Raw genomic sequence first — 18,207 nt, 5'->3', positions numbered from 1 at the left:
AGACGCGTTTCTCCTTTTTCGAACGCGACCGATTCGTGTAAAGTGTTTGCATGGAATGGCTCACTAGCCACAGCTTGAAGCCACATCTTAACCCTCACCAGCTCTAGCCTCGAGACTCAGCCTCACCATTCCGACAGACCAATCAAATGATAACAATGAATATCGTTGTATCAACGGAAGGCTGAAAGAACGGAAACATCGTCAATGGATCTTGGTACAAATGGAACAATCAATGAATTAATGAATATGCAACTTGTACGCTTCTACGACATGACAATTCCGATACCGTCTTTCTCTCAACTTTCCTTTTACCAGCAATGATACCCCCATGACGATTGCTCTTGTCAACAAATTCGTGTTGACTACCATATTCTATAGCTTACGAATGCGCCTCCGTGGCCTGTATTAAGTAGTTTGACGGAAGGCTTTCCCTTGGCCACTTTTTAATCTGCTTTTCTGTTGTTGCCGATTTTAGATTGGGATTGCGCGGCTGTGGGGGAGGTTGAGGCTCGCTGTATGGTGATCAATACATAATTAGAATCATGGATCATTCCCCGGCATCGCGGTTTTCTGTGGAGAATCTTTCCCCTACTTCTCCTGGAGGTCGGAATGAATATCCTTTCCCAAGGTTTGTTGCGCAGCTCAGAATCAAGTGAGATCAAAATGCTGATGACTGGCAGACCAGGTTCCTCCGGTAGCAGACTTTATCCAAGGCGCGGGTCGACAGCTAGCTCGATACACTCGATAGGGGGGACATTGGATTCAGTCTCACAATGGCACGGGTTCAATGAATCCGGGCAGAACGGTATGTTTCGAGAATGGATGGAGAAACCAAGAAACTAACAAATTCAAGCTATATCTACTTTACTCCAACCACCGATCGTTCGAACTGGTCTCATTCCCCACACTTCTGCCCCCGCATCGAGTGCACACAAACCTCCGACGGCTCGAGATATACCCCCAGTAACTCTCACAAACATACCCCATATCGACCCTTCGGAATTCAAGTCGTATTTAACCCAGGTAGGGGCAACTTATGATGCATTACAAAGAGCGAAAGAGAATGAGGAAGAGGGGGGAACTCAATTGTTACGCAAAGGCAACAAGGCGGACGATTTTGCGGATATCCTAGACTTTGACGGGCGGTCACCGAAACTTTCTAGGAAATCTTCTCTGGCTTCTCTTGCATCTCTGGACACTCCCTCGGCATCGACACGGAAAAAGTCGAGTAGTGGAAGAAGAGCTATACATGCACCAACTCCGATTTCCACCGTCCCCAGCGTGTATTTTGAGGAGGACTTCCACTTAGAAAACCCTAGAACTTTCGACGTTGTCAGCGAACGCTCAGAGGTTATCCGGCCGACTACCGGCTCTCCCGATGAACGTCGAGCAAGCAATGGCTCTACAATCAACCCTAGGAAAGCACTAGCTACGAATGCTATTCTACAGGAGAAGTTGTCATGGTATATGGACACTATCGAGGTGCATCTAATATCTTCGATATCTACAGCCTCTACTTCTTTTTTCGCGGCATTGGGATCTTTGAGAGAACTTCATTCTGAAGCAGCAGTTTCCGTAGAGAGGATCAAAACATTGAGAAAGGAATTGGAAGAGTTAGATGAAGAAATGGCTGTGGGTGGATTGAAGATTGTAAATCTGCAAAGAAGGAGAGAGAATTTGAAGCAATTGAACGATGCGGTTCAGCAACTAAAACAAATAGTAAATGCCGTTGCGAGTTGTGAATCAATGGTGGAGAACGGTGATGTGGAGCAAGCACTAGACGCCATCGACGCGCTGGAAAAACTTATTGCAGGTGAGGAGATGCTGAGCAAACCGGGTCAGCATAAGATACAACTCCGAGATTTGAGAGGTGCCATTGCTTTGCAAGGGGTGAATAACGATTTGGATGTTTTGCGCTTCCGGATTGGTAAAAGCTTCGAGTCTAGGTTTCTCCAAGCCCTACTTGGCGATCTCAGACGACATGTCGATACAGTATCTGCCGAGGATACACTACAGCGTTGGAGCAATGCATCTCTGAGATCAAGAGGCAATCATAGTCGCGAAACATCGTCGCAACAGCCCACATATCTTACAGTTTCTGACCAATTTCGGACAGAATTGTTATCGACCCTAGGCGGCCTGTATAGGGCAAAATGTACTTCAGTTGCAACTTCTGCGTTCAGAGAGGCCGTGTTGCGAGAGGTGCGAAACATTATTCGACGCTTCCTCCCTAGTTCTAATGATGACGATACCGATTCTATGATGTCGGCATCTACAGTTGGAGGTGCCAGGCAAAAAAACCAACAAGAGAAGTCTATGATATTAGCTCGCAATTTACGTTCACTGGATCCAGATGATGCTGAAGAACTCCTAAAGAAAACCTATATCCAAGTTGGTGAGACTTTAAGAAGGCTAGGAACTCAAGTGAAGGTACTTTTAGATGTCACTAGTACTCTTGGGGACCCTGACACTCCCGGGGGAGTGAAGTCGCCACCAAGAAGCCCGGTTATAGGGTCAATTAATGCCAGAATGAGCCCCAGCCTAAGGGGCAATTCTGGTAGAGAGTTGCAGGAAGAAATGCACCAGACGTTGGACATGTCTAATCTTCTCGGGCAAGCCGTCGATATTGCTCAAGATAAGATAGTGAAGGTTCTGAGAGTGAGGACAGAACAAAGCACCCATCTCTCGGTTGAAAGATTTCTAAGATATTTCACACTGAACTTACTTTTCGCAAATGAATGCGAAGCTGTATCGGGTAGAAGTGGAACATCCCTGAAAAATGTGGTCAACGGTCACATCAAAGATTACGTCCAACAATTAGGCGAATCAGAGCGGCAAAGTCTTGCCACAGGCATGGAAGCAGATCCTTGGAATGCCAAAGATTTCACTGATGAAGATAAGGAACTTTTGTCTAGAATACTTTCCGCAAGTACGCAGGATGTCGAAGCCTGGAGCTCTGGTAGCAAAGTATGGCAGTCTTGTACTGATTCACCTCTCGAAACTCAAACTTTACTCACTCCCCCATCAAATGGTAACCAAAAAAACGGAACATCGACACCAAATTCTACCTCTACACCTAGCAAAGCCCAAACTCGTTCAGCAGTTGTTGATGATCAATCATATATCCTCCCCATATCTGCAATTCTTTGTCTCCACGGTCTCGCCACACTTCTTCACCTTAATACTGGCATTCCATCCATGACCTCCGAGATCGCTACATCGATACTCTCCTACCTAACTTTATTCAATTCCCGCGTACAGCAACTAATCCTTGGTGCCGGGGCTACCACCACCGCAGGCCTTAAGAATATAACTACCAAACATCTCGCCCTCGCCGCTCAGGCCACTTCTTTTATATCTGTTCTCATTCCGTACATCCGCGAATACGTCCGGCGTAATGCTGGAACGGGCTCTTCAGTTTCTGTTCTTATGGGCGAGTTTGACAAGATCCGCCGCTCGTATCTTGAACATCAACAGCTGATCTACGATAAGTTCCTCAGCATCATGTCTGGAAGAGCAACTGCCCATATTAAAAGTATGAAGATGATTGATTGGGATGACGCGACTCGGGCTGCTTCTATCAATACATATATGGAAACGATGACGAAAGAGACGCTTACGTTGCATAAAGTCTTGAATAAGCATCTGCCTGACATGACTGTGAATATGATTATGGAACTGGTGTTCAAGAGTTTCAGAGAGCAATTGGGGAAGGCTTTCGGGGATGTGGTTCTGGGAAGTGAAGATGCTAAGGCACGGTATGTCAATTTCCTTTCCTGCTCTGATATGCAAGCGACTAATAATAAAATAGAATGCTTCGCGATGCGCAATACTTCAAGACGCGTATAGGAGGTCTTGATGGCGCAAATGATGCAGGTGATTATATCATTAAAGTCGTACAAGACAAGAATGTTCCAAGGAACTCATCTTCGGCTTTGCCAGCGACTACATCACCTCCTGATACCCAGGTCACTACCCCTACGGGAGTAACGCAGCCGGTGGCAGAAAATGGGAATGAGAATGGGAACGGGAACAATAGCGGAAATGTGAATAGCTAAAAGTCAAAATCCTAGTTTTATTGGAACGAGAAAGCTCTTAATAACCAACCATCACCTTGTAACTCTTCCCTATTTTATTCAACGGAGAAAGTGGCGAAATGAAGCGAATGAACGAAATGAGAAAGGAGCAACGGAATTGTAGATAGATACCTCGGTCTCCTTGATACACTCGAGGAGGTTTTGTATATTAGCGATTATTAGGGATTGTTCGATCGTATGATTGTAAAATGGCTTAAAACCATTTGTGACCGATTATCACTGGTGGTTAAGACGGCCCTCGTTCAAATCTGATCTTCAACTTCATGAACATGTTAACACTCTTTCACAATTAACTACTATGTCTCACTGAGTGGAACAATAAGAGAACAAACCCTTAAACATTCACGCCATATAGTTAGCAATACATGGTAGATTTCAAAGACTTGATTCTGTGTATATCTAAATGTTTTCTCTCGATTCAATATCATTCATTCCATTCCATACCACTAATTCGTATCTTCCCCTAAACATACCAAGATAATTGGCTGTTGCTGCGCGCTTGTTGCATTTGAAGTCCATTGACCATCTCCTATGTCTGATATATCCGATCAAAGCATGCATAGTGACAATACAAGCAAATCATAACCATCCCACTCGTGAAATCGTTAATCTAGTCTCGTAAAAATACCGACCAAAAAATGGACCACTCGTTTCCATTTTTTCCATGATATATTAAGCCATGTAACATCGTAAAAATCCTATGCCATCCCAATATCGCCATTCTTTTCCAGAAGTACCAGTGAAAAAAAAAGTCAAGAGCCAAAAAATCGCAAATCTAAGCTTGTGGTGGATGTGGATTACCACCTCGACCTCTCGAAGCACCGCGACCTCTACCACCTCGGCCTCTACCTCTGCCCCGTGATTCTAACGTCGATGGAGGAGGAACATTGTTGTATGCCACGTTACCGGCGGCAGGGCTGCCACCCCTAGCAGCTGCAAATGCATTTCCACGGCCTCGGGTGCCATTGGCATTTCCGGTCGTATTTACGGGTGTCGTGTCTCGAATAACCATGCTGCTATGAATAGCCGGAGTAGCATTATCACCAGAATTTCCGTTTGTATTCCCATTAGTGAACCCACCACGTCCACGTCCACCACGGGGTGTGAAATTTCCACGTTGGCCTGAAACAGCACCACGGAAAGAGCCCCGAAGTGGAGGAGGTGGTCCAGATTCTCTATATTGCTGACCTCGTCCATAACCATAGCCGCCATTTGCTGTCAAAGGCGTGCTAGTTGGAGCAGGTCGTTTCTCGGCAGCAGCTCTAGAACCTGCAATCAATTGCTTGTTGGTAAGATTTAGTACACTAGCAATTGGTACGGTGGATCCACGGAACGGGGAGCATCTCTCTCCAAGAGTTGTGCCACTCATGAAAGTAACGTCGAACAAAACATCGAGGAGAGTGGTGCGTGGAGTACGAGAGATTCCTACCACAGTACCACGTGTGGCAATGGGAACACGGCCTGAATCTGCAACATAAACAACACGATCGCCCAAAGCAAATTTCTGGTTGCCGCAACGATGTTCAGCATCAGATGGTTTTAAGAGGGCACCACGTGGAACAGCCTTTAGGGTTGTTCGTTGAGGTTGAGGGCCATTCACCAAAGCGTGCTGGGCTGCTTGTTCAATGGCCATTACGGTATCGGAGTCAAGCTGCTCAGCATCTAGAGGCACCTTTTCAAAATTCTTGGATTCGATGGTTTTAAGCCATGCCACAATCTCTTTGATACTAGCACCAGGAAAGTCGGACTCCTCATAATCGTTTCCTTGAGGCTTTCTTTGAATGCCAGCAAAGAAATGAGGAAATTTTGTCATGTACGTGCTGATGAGTTCGATGGCTTTATTGCTAAACTCCCATCCATTATCAGCTCGTCGAGAATAACCCAGAACTTTGAGTTTCTTGCCCTCAAATTTAAGATTTAGTCCCAAGTTGACGCGGAGTTGGCCCACGGCAGAGACTTGGAAGGATGAAGTAATCTTGCTGAGTACCAAAGGGTGCAACCCTAGCATTTTAGCCACTGCAAAGGACGGTGTATACTGAGTAGCGTTCTTGGAGTCGTGGACAATGTTTCTACCAAACTCCACTTCTTTCCCTTTGATCGTTGACAATGATATTTGAAGTTTGTGATCCATGTGACCTTCAACCAGTCCTGGGCGGCCATAGTTGAAGTCTCCAAGGAAAAATATTCTATCATCAACAGGAAACTCTTCTTCCACAGGTAAAGCCGCTTTCTCTAGGAATCGCTGATCTTCACTGGTCACTTCATCCACTACAACTTGCGAAGCGTAGTCTGTGTCCTGGCCAGGTATAACAGCATATTCTTTGATGGTCGCACCATCATCCATCTTTTTCAAGCCTTTCAGCATCTCCACATGAGTTAGAGACTCTACTGGTCCAATGATAATACCAAGGCGCTTGCTATAGGTGCTTTCTATTCTCTCTGCTTTCTTGCGGAAGTCATCAATCTCGCGAGGTCCGTGGGGTCTAGTAATGGGTTGACCACTGGCATCTTCGGAGGGTAGGTAGTCAAACAATTCGTCAGAAACTTTGACAACTTTACCTTCCTGTAAGAAAGGATAGCCAACAAATACTCTTTTACCAAGTTTTTGTTGCGCTGTCTTGACATTGGTACGAATCTCACAATCTTCAATTGTAACAACCATACTTTCATTACGGCTGTCTGACTGGAAAACGTTGACCCCATGGAAGCCCAACGTTGCGTTGTATGGAAGGTAGCCTAAACTTGGGAATCCAGCTAGAGATGCAGACCCAAGCTTGGCTCCATCCATGAGACCATGGTAAAAATCCAAACCCTCAATTGTCGGCAAGTCGAAAATGTTCTCCACGCAGTGGCAGTGGGGAATGTCTGGAAAGATGCCCGTCAATGAAGACGGATAGATGAAATCGACATCTGGGTCATAAGTGAACTTCAAGGAGACTCCAAATTCATTCCTGAACTTCTCGGCATCACTCAATAAATTGTTCTTCGTAGCCATGGCATCCAATAATCGCTTTTCGTCGATGAATGGAATCTTGACCACAGCTTCCCACTCCATCTTCTTTCCGTTCATATCTAGCTCAAAGTCTCGAGGGTAGAAGTCAATGATAGGAGAAGCGGGGTTTGTCATGAGATCGTGATACACAGTGGGTACAATCTTCTTACTACGATCCGGTAGCACACCCATAAGTTGCTCGAATGGATGGAATGGCTGACCAAGCTTGAAATTGACATCAGCTTTGAGTCCTTTTATGACATCTGATGATATTGTTAGCTTAGCAATAAAAAGTTCCAGAAAGATAACTTACCAGAAATCATCGGCGAGTAGTGGTATTGGTAATACCACGGCCACGACACGACACCACGATAGTAGTAGTAAAGAACCCACTGCAAACCCTGGACGTAATTCTCGCATAGTTTCGTCAACTCAATTTCGTTCTTTCGATCCCATTCAAATTTGCCCTCATAATATTTGTCCTTCCACTCTTGAAACTTCTCTTCATATTTGCGTTCCATCTCGGCTTGTGCTTGTTCTTTAGAAACGTCAAGAACTTCTGCTTTGTCGTATTGTTTGACAATTCGCATAATGGCAAGTTGAGATTCTTCCTCTTCATCATCATCTTCTTCATCATCGGCACCGAGCTTTGCAGGGAAAGAGAGTTGCATGTGACGTTCGCCATCATCGTTCTGTACCGTCTTCCATTCTAGGTGCAGACTGTCTGCTAGGTCCTGCGCAAATTTTCTATCTGCTGCGGGAAGCTTGTCGGATAAATCCAGTGCTTCTGAACCTCTCTTTTGAACATAGGATTTGACTTGTTTCCATATTTGCTGCTGTGCCGTGGTCATAACAAGCTTGCCCTTGTTTTTACCTTTTACCATGACGTCCTCCTTTGACATTTGTTTAGCCTTGAACCATGATGAGTCCGAACTCTCAGATTCGAAAAATCTGTACTCAACATGAGACAACTCCTCAAGCAAGATTGCCAGTCGACTCATGTTAATAACTCCCCCCTCATTGATATATCCACCACCTTTAGGCAGAATAGTCTTGTATACCTTGAACATCAACGCCAATGCTCCCTCGTTAATGTGTAAATTCGGAAGATTTGGTAGGAAATCGTTGCCAACAAAGAACGCCATGAGGATGAAATCATCAATAACGCGCTCAAGATCGAACGGAAACCCTAGAACACCATCTTCCTTTAACTCCTGAAATTCCAATTCTAAATACTCTCTAACAATGCATAGATGCATCAAATAGAAATTTTGATGTTCCAACTCCTTAGACTTGGCTTTACTCTGCCTACCAAAAGTAACCTCTTCGCGAAGGAGGCAGAAATGAGGGTCATGACTTAACAATCCCAACATAATCAAGTCCGCATCCAGGCCATAAAGACAATGGCGTCTATTAGGATCGTAATCTGGTTGTGCTTTCTTGAGGCGAATGTACTCCATAATTTTGTGCTCTCCCTCACCTGGAACCTCATGCCCTGAGAGCACAATCTCGGTTCCTTGCCAATCCACATCCTCTGAGATCTTCTTTGCGATAAAATATTTCAGTTGAAGGGTCAACTTTTGCATAAACTCCGTGCCTAAATAATTAGCTTTGTAACATTGTATTTGCCGAACGGCTTACCTGGCGTAATTGAATTGCTGTCAAACGCATCCTCTTTTGGCATTTCCTTTCCTTCTTTGATTGCCTTTTCTCTGGCATTCTCGACATCTAATGCCGTTCTAAATCTTCGAGCTCGTTGTTGATTCATCTTTGCGCGAGGAGCCACTCCATCTACAGCCATGTAGAACAGCTGCTTTGGCTTGATCTTTCCGTAAAGATGCTCAATGTAGTTGAAAATCGCAATAAACATTTGCTCCTCCGTCATACGAAAGGTCGCATCATCCGAATCTTTGTGGGTACAGTTATGAATAATACCATTCATATCCAGATACAGACAGTCGAATTCTGGTATTCTATTCTCCGCAATCAACTGCGAGATCGAGGGATACCTCTCGCTCATCCATCTGAAGAACTTTGGGACACCCATGATGCAAATACAATACGCAGGATGCGCGGGATGTTTGAATGTTGTAGATAGTTTGCGATTTGAAGTTTATAATTGTTGAAGTGAAGTGGCGCACTTTGCTTCGACCAGAAAGTGAAATTGAGGGGCGCAAATAGCTACTAAAAAGGCTATTATAGGGTGAAGGTTTGGTTTTTCTTTTCCTATCGACTGCCACGGATGGCTTGGCGGGGGGGTGGTAAAATAATGAGAAATAATCTCTTCAAGGAATTATGAAAAGAGCCAACTCGACTTCGTTCGAGGATATCAACAAGAAGCTCTCCCACCACTCACACTAACGTCACGATTGACGCTAGCGGCCGACGTGGCCGATCCGAAGCTATAAACGACCCACCTATTGCGCGCTTTTGGAGCGCGTCTTCCCAGTAAATTTAGAGCAGGAGGTATTCACAGAGCTACCTTTTCGAACTTCTTAGATATTTTTGAGCGCCTTTGATAACATAAAGTGGACTTTTACACCAGACCTCAATAATTCGCGAGCAGGAAACAACCGCCAATATGGCTCCTCAATCAGAAGATACTGATGTGAACAGTAAGTTTGCTTCTGCGGTGCAGCGCAATCCATTCTGTAAGCTCAATCTTGTAAAGACTTACTAATGGATGCGAAAGTGAACCAGTCTGTAGATGATAATGAAGATATGGAGCAAAAGATTATCAATGAGGGTACTAATCTGATCTTGCCCCAGAAAGAAGGGATTATAACTAAACTTGCGATCAGAGTACAAAACATGGAAGAAGAATAGCCCTTTCCTCTACGATATGATCTTAAGGTAGGTCTATCATACGACTTTTCCAACCAGATCTTAACTAATATTCTACTAGCACTGCGCTTGAATGGCCTACCTTGACAACCCAATGGTTTCCCGATGTTAAAGAGTATGTCTAATCGAGTTGTTTCGGGTGTGAACGTCACTAATAAATTCAAGACCAGCAGGAAAGAATTATTCCGTCCACAGGCTTCTTATTGGTACTCATACCTCGAACGGCGCACAGAACTATCTACAAATTGCCAATGTTGAGTTGCCAAAAAATGTCACCCCAAACCATGTTGATTACGATGAGGATCGAGAGGAGATTGGAGGCTATGGAAAATCATCATCTGGGGAACAGGCAGCGATCAAAATGACCATCGAACAGAAAATCGATCATCCTGGAGAGGTTAACAAAGCTAGATACCAACCACAAAACCCAAATATTATAGCTACCATGTGTGTTGATGGCAGAGTTTTGATCTTCGATCGTACCAAGCACAGCAGCCTTCCTAAGGGCGTTGTCAGCCCACAAATTGAGCTTATAGGACACAAGAAGGAAGGATTTGGTTTAGGCTGGAATCCACATGTTGCTGGCGAACTTGCGACTGGTAGCGAAGACAAAACAGTCCGATTATGGTAGGAAAAACAAGTTTCGAAACCTAAGGATCTACTAACTTGGCAATAGGGATCTCAATACTTTACAGGCGAATGACAACAAATTGAAGTCGAGTAAAGTTTACACCCACCACACTTCCATCGTCAACGATGTCCAATATCACCCCTCCCACAAATCCCTGATTGGAACAGTCTCGGATGATTTGACTTTACAAATCCTCGACATCAGACAAGCAGATACAGATAAATCAGTCAGCAAAGGCAAAGGTCACACTGACGCCATCAACGCACTCGCTTTCAACCCTGCATCGGAATTTGTCCTGGCTACCGCATCAGCAGACAAGACTATTGGTCTTTGGGATTTGAGAAATCTCAAAGAAAGGCTTCATACGCTCGAAGGCCACATGGATGCTGTTACTTCGCTTGCTTGGCATCCAACTGAAGAGGCTGTATTAGGAAGTGGCAGTTATGATCGCAGAGTTATTTTCTGGGATCTTAGCAGAGTTGGCATGGAGCAATTACCAGATGATCAGGATGATGGTCCACCTGAGTTGTAAGTACCCCATCCCCGTATATTGAAATAGTTAAGTTCTAATCTGCTTTAGATTATTTATGCACGGAGGTCATACAAATCATCTTGCGGACTTTAGCTGGAACCAAAATGAACCATGGGTAGTATGTAGCGCAGCAGAAGACAATCTAATTCAGATTTGGAAGGTCTCAGAGGGAATTGTAGGAAAGGATATTGAGGAAATTCCTATGGATGAACTGGAGCACTAAATTTGAATGTGAAGAATGAGGCAATGGGAAATGGGATAGCCCGGATGGGAAGAAAATATTGAAATACCCGAGCGTTGTCAAATGTACGAATGGATGGTAGAGGAACGAATCGAAAGGGAGTTTGCGCGTTTTTTAACAGTCGGTCGCGGCGTTGACTCGACGTATGTTAGTTGGCTAGTTGGTAGATAAGCTGATAATGATAAATATATCTCAAATACATTCTAAAAGCGTGGTTCAAAGGGGGCAGTATGTGACTCAGTATTTGGAATGGCTGGATTATCGATATTCTTTATCCACGTTGTTTCAACCACATACACGTCCAAGCTCGAACCTGAGAGATATTAAATACGAATGGTACTTGCGGATGAAGAAGTAAGTACTTTTACCATGGATACTACTGTCATTCAAAGGCTCGTGCTTCACTCCATGCCTTTTTGAACGAAGCGTATTTGAAGCACTGAGGTGCGAAGTACCACTCTTTGAAGCTTGGAAGAGATAGATGGGAGAGATGGGACGATAATGACTCTAGAAGAGAATATGTTGGAACTATGGAGAGATAGAATTGGTAGTAATGAGGCTGTTCTTTTATGCACTCAGTAACAGAGGAGGTTCGTTGCATACAAGCGAATCCTTACTCATTCACTGTTCATTTTATTAATTGTCTTTCTGGATACTCGGTACAAGATTGAAAGTACCTAGTTGAATGCGAGAAGATGAAATAAAGAAGATTATCCATCATGATAGTAAATCACTTCCCTTATTACTATAACCCCCTCCCTCTCCCCTCCCCCCCAAAAAACCATTTTAAAACACCCCCCTTCCCTCCCCCTCTCCCACATCCAAATCCAAACTAAATCTCTACTACACAAACTACAAAAACTCAATAAACATCGCTAGGATAAAGGGAATCATACTGTAGCTGCTTCCGCCTACTCCTATGGGCGTCAAGACCTTAGCAGTACAGTAAACGCTCATGGTTTCTGGGGGTTGAGCAGGCTTTTCTTAGTCTTAGTTTGAACTTTTCTTTTGGGATTTTGGGGGGTTTGAGAAGGGGGGGGGGGCATTCAGGTTTGGATTTTTGTGAAGGGGGTTTTTTGAGGTTTGGAGGAGTATGCGAGTGTGTGAATGGTGAGATGGGAAGAGATAAAATTAGATGAGATAGATAAACATGGATAAATAAATAAAGTGCAAAAAATAGAAGCGAGCGAGATTTAAGGAGAGCAAATGAACGAACAAACAAATACAAAGTATGACAACAGGGAATCGAAACACACAGAGTAGATTCATCCATCCATCAATCCGCAGAGAGATAAAAATAAAAAAATATCTGCTACCGGTAGATAATCGACATGAAACAAAGCACCTACATGTACACAATCAATCCGCCATCCTATTTGTCATTATATATTGCCGCCAGCCTGCTCCAAATTGCATCTCTACACGACTACACCACTACATACAACCAACCTGCTACCTACTACTTCAATTTTCTTGGGGGAAATTATTACTGTACTATGCTTCCAAATGCCAATATTCAAATAGTAACACAATCTCATCGTCATAATAATTGCATCTCAAGGTCCATCACTCAAACCTATCATCACTTCCATCCATCCATCCATCCATCCATCCATCCATCCATCCATCCATCCATCCATCCATACAGTCCATCACCAAAACAATCTTCAAGTTCCAATTTCCAACTTTTTAATATCCCAAAATCTTCAAGCCAGCAAGGAGATTCCTCCATCACAATTATCTTTCAATCTCTACAATAAAAAGAGCAAAGTCACATAACTCATCAACCCTAAAGACGAAAAAAGTCTTCTACATATCGCGAGAAGACACTAGAAAGTTAGTCTACGCGTCTCGGGTTTGCGCTGATTACGCATCATAGCGGTGGATAGATGCAATAGTATACACAACCACTACTCATACACAACACTCTATCAAATTAATCATCCTGTAAAACCGCATTAAAGAGGTGAATCATTGGACTTTTAATTTTTTATGTCGAGAAGAGTATTTTTCCTATTTTATCACAACTCCCAAATTCCCAAGGGCCAAATTTCGAATTCGCGTGGTATCTTTAAATAATATTCACTGCTCCATTTATCCCCTAACACGCACATTGCCATGTACTATAATATAACATCATCTTGTTCAACCATTTTTTTTTTTCATCTACCAGGAGTATTTGCGCCCATGAAAGGACCGCTAAATGGATTCGACGGGTCATTTTGTTGTACTTGTTCTTGATTCCCACCAGGTGGTGAAGGTTCGAGATTTGTTGGATAGAACTGAAATGCGGGATCGATTGTATTTGAATTTCCAATATAATGATCCCATTGTTCCTATTTCTCAATCAGCATTTTAATTCGATGTAAGATTCGGACAAAGGAGGTTGTGATTATGAACTTACCCAGTCGAGATTTGCTGGTAAATCCATCATTCCAGGAGCATTACCAGTATTGCCGAACATGGAGAAGGGAGATGTACCAGCGTTCATGGTAGCAAAGGGGTTCAAATTGTTGTCGAACGGGTAAGGGGTGAGACCAGTTCCGCCTGAATCACCCATATTCAGATCCATATTTGTGTATCCTGAAGATTGGCCCATATTGTTGAACACCGCTGCCGAATCTGGCGACAAACCACCAGAAAGCATGCCAAGAGTCATAGCTGCCGATTGTTCAGGCCTAAGGTTCTCATCATCAAATTGCGAAAAAGCGTCGGCTGTGCTCATAGGTGTGGCAGAAGCACTGGCGGCTGGTTCCCTAGAAGTCTTCAATTTCTCGAGAATGATATTTAGGGTTTTGGCTGCCTTGAATGACTCCATTGATTCTTCAATGGTTTCACTCCAAATACTTTGGGAAGTTTCAACTGCTTTGAGCATATCGGCAAGTTGTTCTGTTTTCCAGAAGTGTTTGTTGGGTGGACAAATGATTTGGTAATGAAGTTCCAAGCATACTATCATTGCGGCCAGTAGATAATCGTGTTTTGTAAGACTTGAGATGGCCCATCTCATTGATCGCAATCGTCCTCCGGGCTTAGATTCAAGATGAAGTTTGTGTTGATGTCGAAGAATTTCCATCGCAGCGTTGACACAGGCTCGACGGGAATGATCGTAGCGAGAATTTTGTCTCGCTCGTGCAAGATATTTGCGATGAAGAACACACATAACCTTCTGCCATTGAATATCTACATTGAACCTGTGCATCAAGAGCGTCGCAGGATCATGCGTGCATTCTTCAAGGGGCCTGAGTCGAAGATGGGGAGCAAGATTGCGTTTTAATTCCCATAACTTATTATCGCGGGCAAGGATATCATCATATGAAATGCCCTTAGGATTCACACTTTGTATTTCCTCCAGTATACAATTGAACTCATTGGTTATGCTGATCTTGGCGAGCATGTAAGATACAGGGGTAGGTTCAGTATTCGGTCTCGCGGGTGGTAATGTTTTCGAATCTGGACCAAACTCATCCTCAAATATGTTGCGAGGAAGTTTTGTATCACAGTCGCTATCACGGATCATACTTGGGAGTGCTAGTTGGAAGGAGAACATTGTGTCCATGTTGCGTATAAACCCCCATAGTCGACGACGCATCTCCCCATGGAAGATAGTGATACCAGCAAAGTTGCTTGGATCCCGATGATAGCCCATGCGCATTGACAGTCGAGTGATCATGCCGATTATGACCCAAAGTCCCACTTCAGCATCCCAACGGCTTGTATACTCGCCGTGTACGTATAATATTAGCGTTTCAATTGTGTAGAATGATGACTTTGTATAATCGGAATTGACAAGACACTGGACCGTGCGCTGTCTGAATTCACCAGATATGTCGAGAGTGCGATCTAAATAAGAGTTTAGTACCATGAAAGGAGGCCGATGTAAAAAAACACAAGAAAAGCCGATCAAAGGAAAAGCAAATTTGGGCTCTCTACCTTTCCATTCCGGTGGTTCATCCCCAATCTTTTGGTATGATTGCATGGCTAAACAGAGAATTGAATATAAAAGGCCAAGCCATACTATCGAGGTTTTTGTGGGATCTTGCCAATGGGTTTGCAGTTCCTTGTGGAAAGTCGGGGCGTGTATGATGTGTATAGCTGGATCGTATGTGTTGAAGTATCTAATAAACAATTAGTCACCCTTTCGTTCTATTGATATGGCTATGAGCGGACCTGGTGATGAGTTTATCAACCTCCGGTTTGGCAGGAACTGCCATTCGAAGCTCTTCATCTGTAGCCGGTGTATGGGCACCGAATAAAAAGGCCGGCCCATCACTGGCAGGCGGCTTTTGAGACTTGATCTTTTCGTAGTTCTTTTCGAGTTCCTTTTTATGATTATTGAAATACGATTTGACTTCTGCGATCTTTTTGAAAAATTAGTAACGAATTTTGATTTATTAAACCTGCAAAGAACATGAACGAAGGACGAGGATTGGAAACAAAATGCTCGATATTGCCCAGTACCTAAAGTCATGGCCAAATAGGTAATTGCAGAGGTTACTCTGGCGACTTGCAGGTTTGCATATTTGCAGATTTGCATTGGTCCAGAGGGTTCGTGATGGAAGCACGAAACGAAGAAAGAAATGAAGGCTGCAACATACATCTTTTAAGACTAAATGCCAATGTGAATCTCCTAAATATGTTGTTTTTCCTTTATCAGTGTCAACTTTCATAATACCCAGTGAATCAGCAACTACATCCACATCACTATCTTCGTCACCCTCTTCTTTAATCATGTCATCATCGTCTTGGTCTAAGTCTGGTGGAAAGGATGAAGCCGCACTATCGCTGTGGGAGCGGTTAACAGCAGCAGCGGCCGCGGCTGGACCTGCAGATGAAGCACCATTTGTCATCAGTGATAAGACTAAACCTTCTAAACGGTCAATACGATTTTGCATATCATCAGGACTGGTTGAGCCTTGACTTTGATTCTTCTTTCGTGTTCCTGGTGCAGCATACGAGCACGAGGAGGCGTCACCTCTTCTCGTACAATTCTCACATGGATGCGACCTGTTACACTTCAACCTATTTCGTAAGAAGGGTTAGTGCATCTGTGCTGGATAGGCTAGATGCTGATGAAATAGAACGTATCGGACTCACTTTCTATGCCGGCAAGGCCCACACGACAGAGGAATCCTGTTTCTCTTTCTTACGACCCGGTATTGGCCTTCTGGAGATTGAGCTCCGGCGCTTGAAGACGTAGTGGAAGGGGGTGTGGGAGTCATGATGATAAATTATTATTGATTTGTGAGAAATTGAAGAAACAAACCCGGGCCAAGGTTATGTTTTACTCATAAGCTCACAGGAATGGGCCCTGTCCGGATACAGGTTTTTTTTTTTTTTTTACCAGTATCTCACCACTAGAGAGTCGGTGTAGGCCGGGTTTCTTGATGCAAACAGCCAATGGAAGAGATGACACAAGGAGGCGATGTCTCGCGCCGAGATGACAACCCCCCAATTTGATAGGTAAAGTAGCCCGTTAGCTCGTCAGAGAAGAGAACGAACAGATCCTATTGGCAGCGAGTGGGGGAGATAGAGGTATAGATGCAGGTGACAAACAGCTTTATGTCCACTCGGCAGTGTTTGACTGCACGGGAATCTCACATATGAATTGGTGCCCCCTTCCCAAGAGTCTAACTTTGGCACTTGATGACATACAATGACAGGCCAAAGTACCTTGAACTTCCCTTCTCGTCAAAGTGTAAAGTGTAAGATGGCAAATTCGAAAGTGTGATCTTCCTAGAATCCAGGTCTCCACAGATATTCCTTTCCTGCCGATAATCTACCAGACTCTATAGACTGTTCACAATCCTCCCTGATTTCTCACACACTTTCCCGACAATCCAGACCAATCACCCAAAATATAAACCGCAACCTTCGGTCCAGATCTAACAATGGGTATTACGGATGTGCTCGAGGATGACGAACGATCGGTAGGGCGAAAGTCGGAATAATTAAGAATAACTCCAGTGACGTTTTCCCTCCACCTTAGTCTTTACAAACGAGTAAAGTGCAAACTAATAGCCGATATGGCTAAAGAAGGTTCCAGCGGGTTTGAGATGTGAGTTATTTAATATGGTCTTTCGGAGAGGCCGACGACCGAAATATCATATATCGTGATTTGTGGAGAGAACGATTCGGGGAATTTAGGAAGGATATATTATACCATACAGTATATGATATCAATTTAGCAATCGCATATTCTGCAAGAACAGTCAGTCGTTGTACCAAAATTGATGCGGGAGCTTTGAACTGACAAACTGCTCACCAGGGGGTAAACTCTGCCGGCGGTCCAGATCTTTTGACACAGGCGCAAATCAGCACAAAGGCTCGGAAAGGATCGCCGCCACTCTGTTATTTGATTTGAAATATTCCAAGTGTGAAGTTTAGCAATCTTTGAGTCCAACAGAATCCAGTGGAAATCTCTGCAAAGGGTTTGCGACAGGACAGGAGACGTTGTAAGTGCACTGCGGTTGTTGATAAGTGGACTTGACTGGACTGTCAAATGGAAATGATAAATAAATGATAGCCTCAAGCTAGGTGCGAAGTACAAAGTATTCTTGACGGAATAAGGCTGGCACGCACTTGGGACTTGGCCACCCCCGCCAAAGAGGGTCTGGGCTTACATAGGCTAGCGGTATGCCCTCTTCACTGGCTGATCTAGGTGCAATTGCCCCTTCCTTTGAATCAACCACGCAGACATTCCACGGCAGCGGACGCGAGACAGGAGAGAGGACATCACCACACCCCAGGACGGTTCAAGGCATCAATTTGGCGTGCGTGTGTGTTGCTGACTGATCGGATCTCTCGAACCACTGGTGAACGTGAACGTGAGCGGATGCGATGTGATGAAGCATCCGAAGCGCATTCGAGCCA

The 18,207-nt window shown here is 44.1% G+C and overlaps 4 protein-coding genes across 5 annotated transcripts; 2 read left to right on the top strand and 2 right to left on the bottom strand.

The window, feature by feature from the left end:
- Positions 1-175: 175 nt before the first annotated feature.
- On the top strand, positions 176-4,438 carry Bcvps54. The gene is made up of 4 exons (XM_024697526.1): positions 176-628; positions 681-805; positions 854-3,758; positions 3,812-4,438. Exons 1-4 carry the CDS (start codon positions 543-545, stop codon positions 4,056-4,058), a joined length of 3,363 nt encoding a protein of 1,120 aa, XP_024553342.1. The 5' UTR covers positions 176-542; the 3' UTR covers positions 4,059-4,438.
- A 14-nt stretch (positions 4,439-4,452) lies between these two features.
- Positions 4,453-9,396, bottom strand: BCIN_15g02970 (hypothetical protein). The gene is made up of 3 exons (XM_024697525.1): positions 8,731-9,396; positions 7,403-8,686; positions 4,453-7,352 (listed from the first exon to the last, which is right to left on the bottom strand). The coding sequence occupies exons 1-3, from the start codon at positions 9,134-9,136 to the stop codon at positions 4,873-4,875; spliced, it is 4,170 nt and encodes a 1,389-aa protein (XP_024553341.1). The 5' UTR covers positions 9,137-9,396; the 3' UTR covers positions 4,453-4,872.
- A 150-nt stretch (positions 9,397-9,546) lies between these two features.
- Bchat2 lies at positions 9,547-11,538 on the top strand. Its single transcript, XM_001558197.2, has 7 exons — positions 9,547-9,704; positions 9,782-9,835; positions 9,891-9,942; positions 9,995-10,048; positions 10,099-10,560; positions 10,610-11,092; positions 11,145-11,538. The coding sequence occupies exons 1-7, from the start codon at positions 9,671-9,673 to the stop codon at positions 11,317-11,319; spliced, it is 1,314 nt and encodes a 437-aa protein (XP_001558247.1). The 5' UTR covers positions 9,547-9,670; the 3' UTR covers positions 11,320-11,538.
- A 1,636-nt stretch (positions 11,539-13,174) lies between these two features.
- BCIN_15g02950 (hypothetical protein) lies at positions 13,175-18,190 on the bottom strand. 2 transcript variants are annotated; one of them, XM_024697523.1, is made up of 7 exons: positions 17,589-18,190; positions 16,432-17,534; positions 15,933-16,356; positions 15,505-15,695; positions 15,268-15,452; positions 13,742-15,177; positions 13,175-13,673 (listed from the first exon to the last, which is right to left on the bottom strand). In XM_024697523.1, the coding sequence occupies exons 2-7, from the start codon at positions 16,554-16,556 to the stop codon at positions 13,500-13,502; spliced, it is 2,535 nt and encodes an 844-aa protein (XP_024553340.1). In that variant the 5' UTR covers positions 16,557-17,534; positions 17,589-18,190; the 3' UTR covers positions 13,175-13,499. The 2 variants fall into 2 exon arrangements, with proteins under 2 accessions (XP_024553340.1, XP_024553339.1); XM_024697524.1 differs by having other exon boundaries at positions 17,600-18,190.
- Between the last annotated feature and the right edge of the window lie 17 nt (positions 18,191-18,207).

The sequence above is a fragment of the Botrytis cinerea genome, chromosome 15 (genome assembly GCF_000143535.2).
Source record: "Botrytis cinerea B05.10 chromosome 15, complete sequence".
Lineage (NCBI taxonomy): Eukaryota > Fungi > Ascomycota > Leotiomycetes > Helotiales > Sclerotiniaceae > Botrytis > Botrytis cinerea.
This window is presented reverse-complemented; position numbering and strand designations above follow the sequence as displayed.

Coding starts and splice junctions, on each gene's coding strand:
- Bcvps54 (XM_024697526.1), top strand. CDS start 543: ATGGATCATTCCCCGGCATCGCGGTTTTCTGTGGAGAATCTTTCCCCT. Junction 806..853: donor CAATGAATCCGGGCAGAACG/GTATGTTTCGAG, acceptor AACAAATTCAAG/CTATATCTACTTTACTCCAA. Junction 3,759..3,811: donor AGTGAAGATGCTAAGGCACG/GTATGTCAATTT, acceptor ATAATAAAATAG/AATGCTTCGCGATGCGCAAT.
- BCIN_15g02970 (XM_024697525.1), bottom strand. CDS start 9,136: ATGGGTGTCCCAAAGTTCTTCAGATGGATGAGCGAGAGGTATCCCTCG. Junction 8,687..8,730: donor CAGCAATTCAATTACGCCAG/GTAAGCCGTTCG, acceptor CTAATTATTTAG/GCACGGAGTTTATGCAAAAG. Junction 7,353..7,402: donor CTACTCGCCGATGATTTCTG/GTAAGTTATCTT, acceptor CAATATCATCAG/ATGTCATAAAAGGACTCAAA.
- Bchat2 (XM_001558197.2), top strand. CDS start 9,671: ATGGCTCCTCAATCAGAAGATACTGATGTGAACA. Junction 9,943..9,994: donor CTCTACGATATGATCTTAAG/GTAGGTCTATCA, acceptor ATATTCTACTAG/CACTGCGCTTGAATGGCCTA. Junction 11,093..11,144: donor GATGATGGTCCACCTGAGTT/GTAAGTACCCCA, acceptor AATCTGCTTTAG/ATTATTTATGCACGGAGGTC.
- BCIN_15g02950 (XM_024697523.1), bottom strand. CDS start 16,556: ATGACTCCCACACCCCCTTCCACTACGTCTTCAAGCGCCGGAGCTCAA. Junction 16,357..16,431: donor GGGCCTTGCCGGCATAGAAA/GTGAGTCCGATA, acceptor CTTACGAAATAG/GTTGAAGTGTAACAGGTCGC. Junction 13,674..13,741: donor TACCAGCAAATCTCGACTGG/GTAAGTTCATAA, acceptor ATTGAGAAATAG/GAACAATGGGATCATTATAT.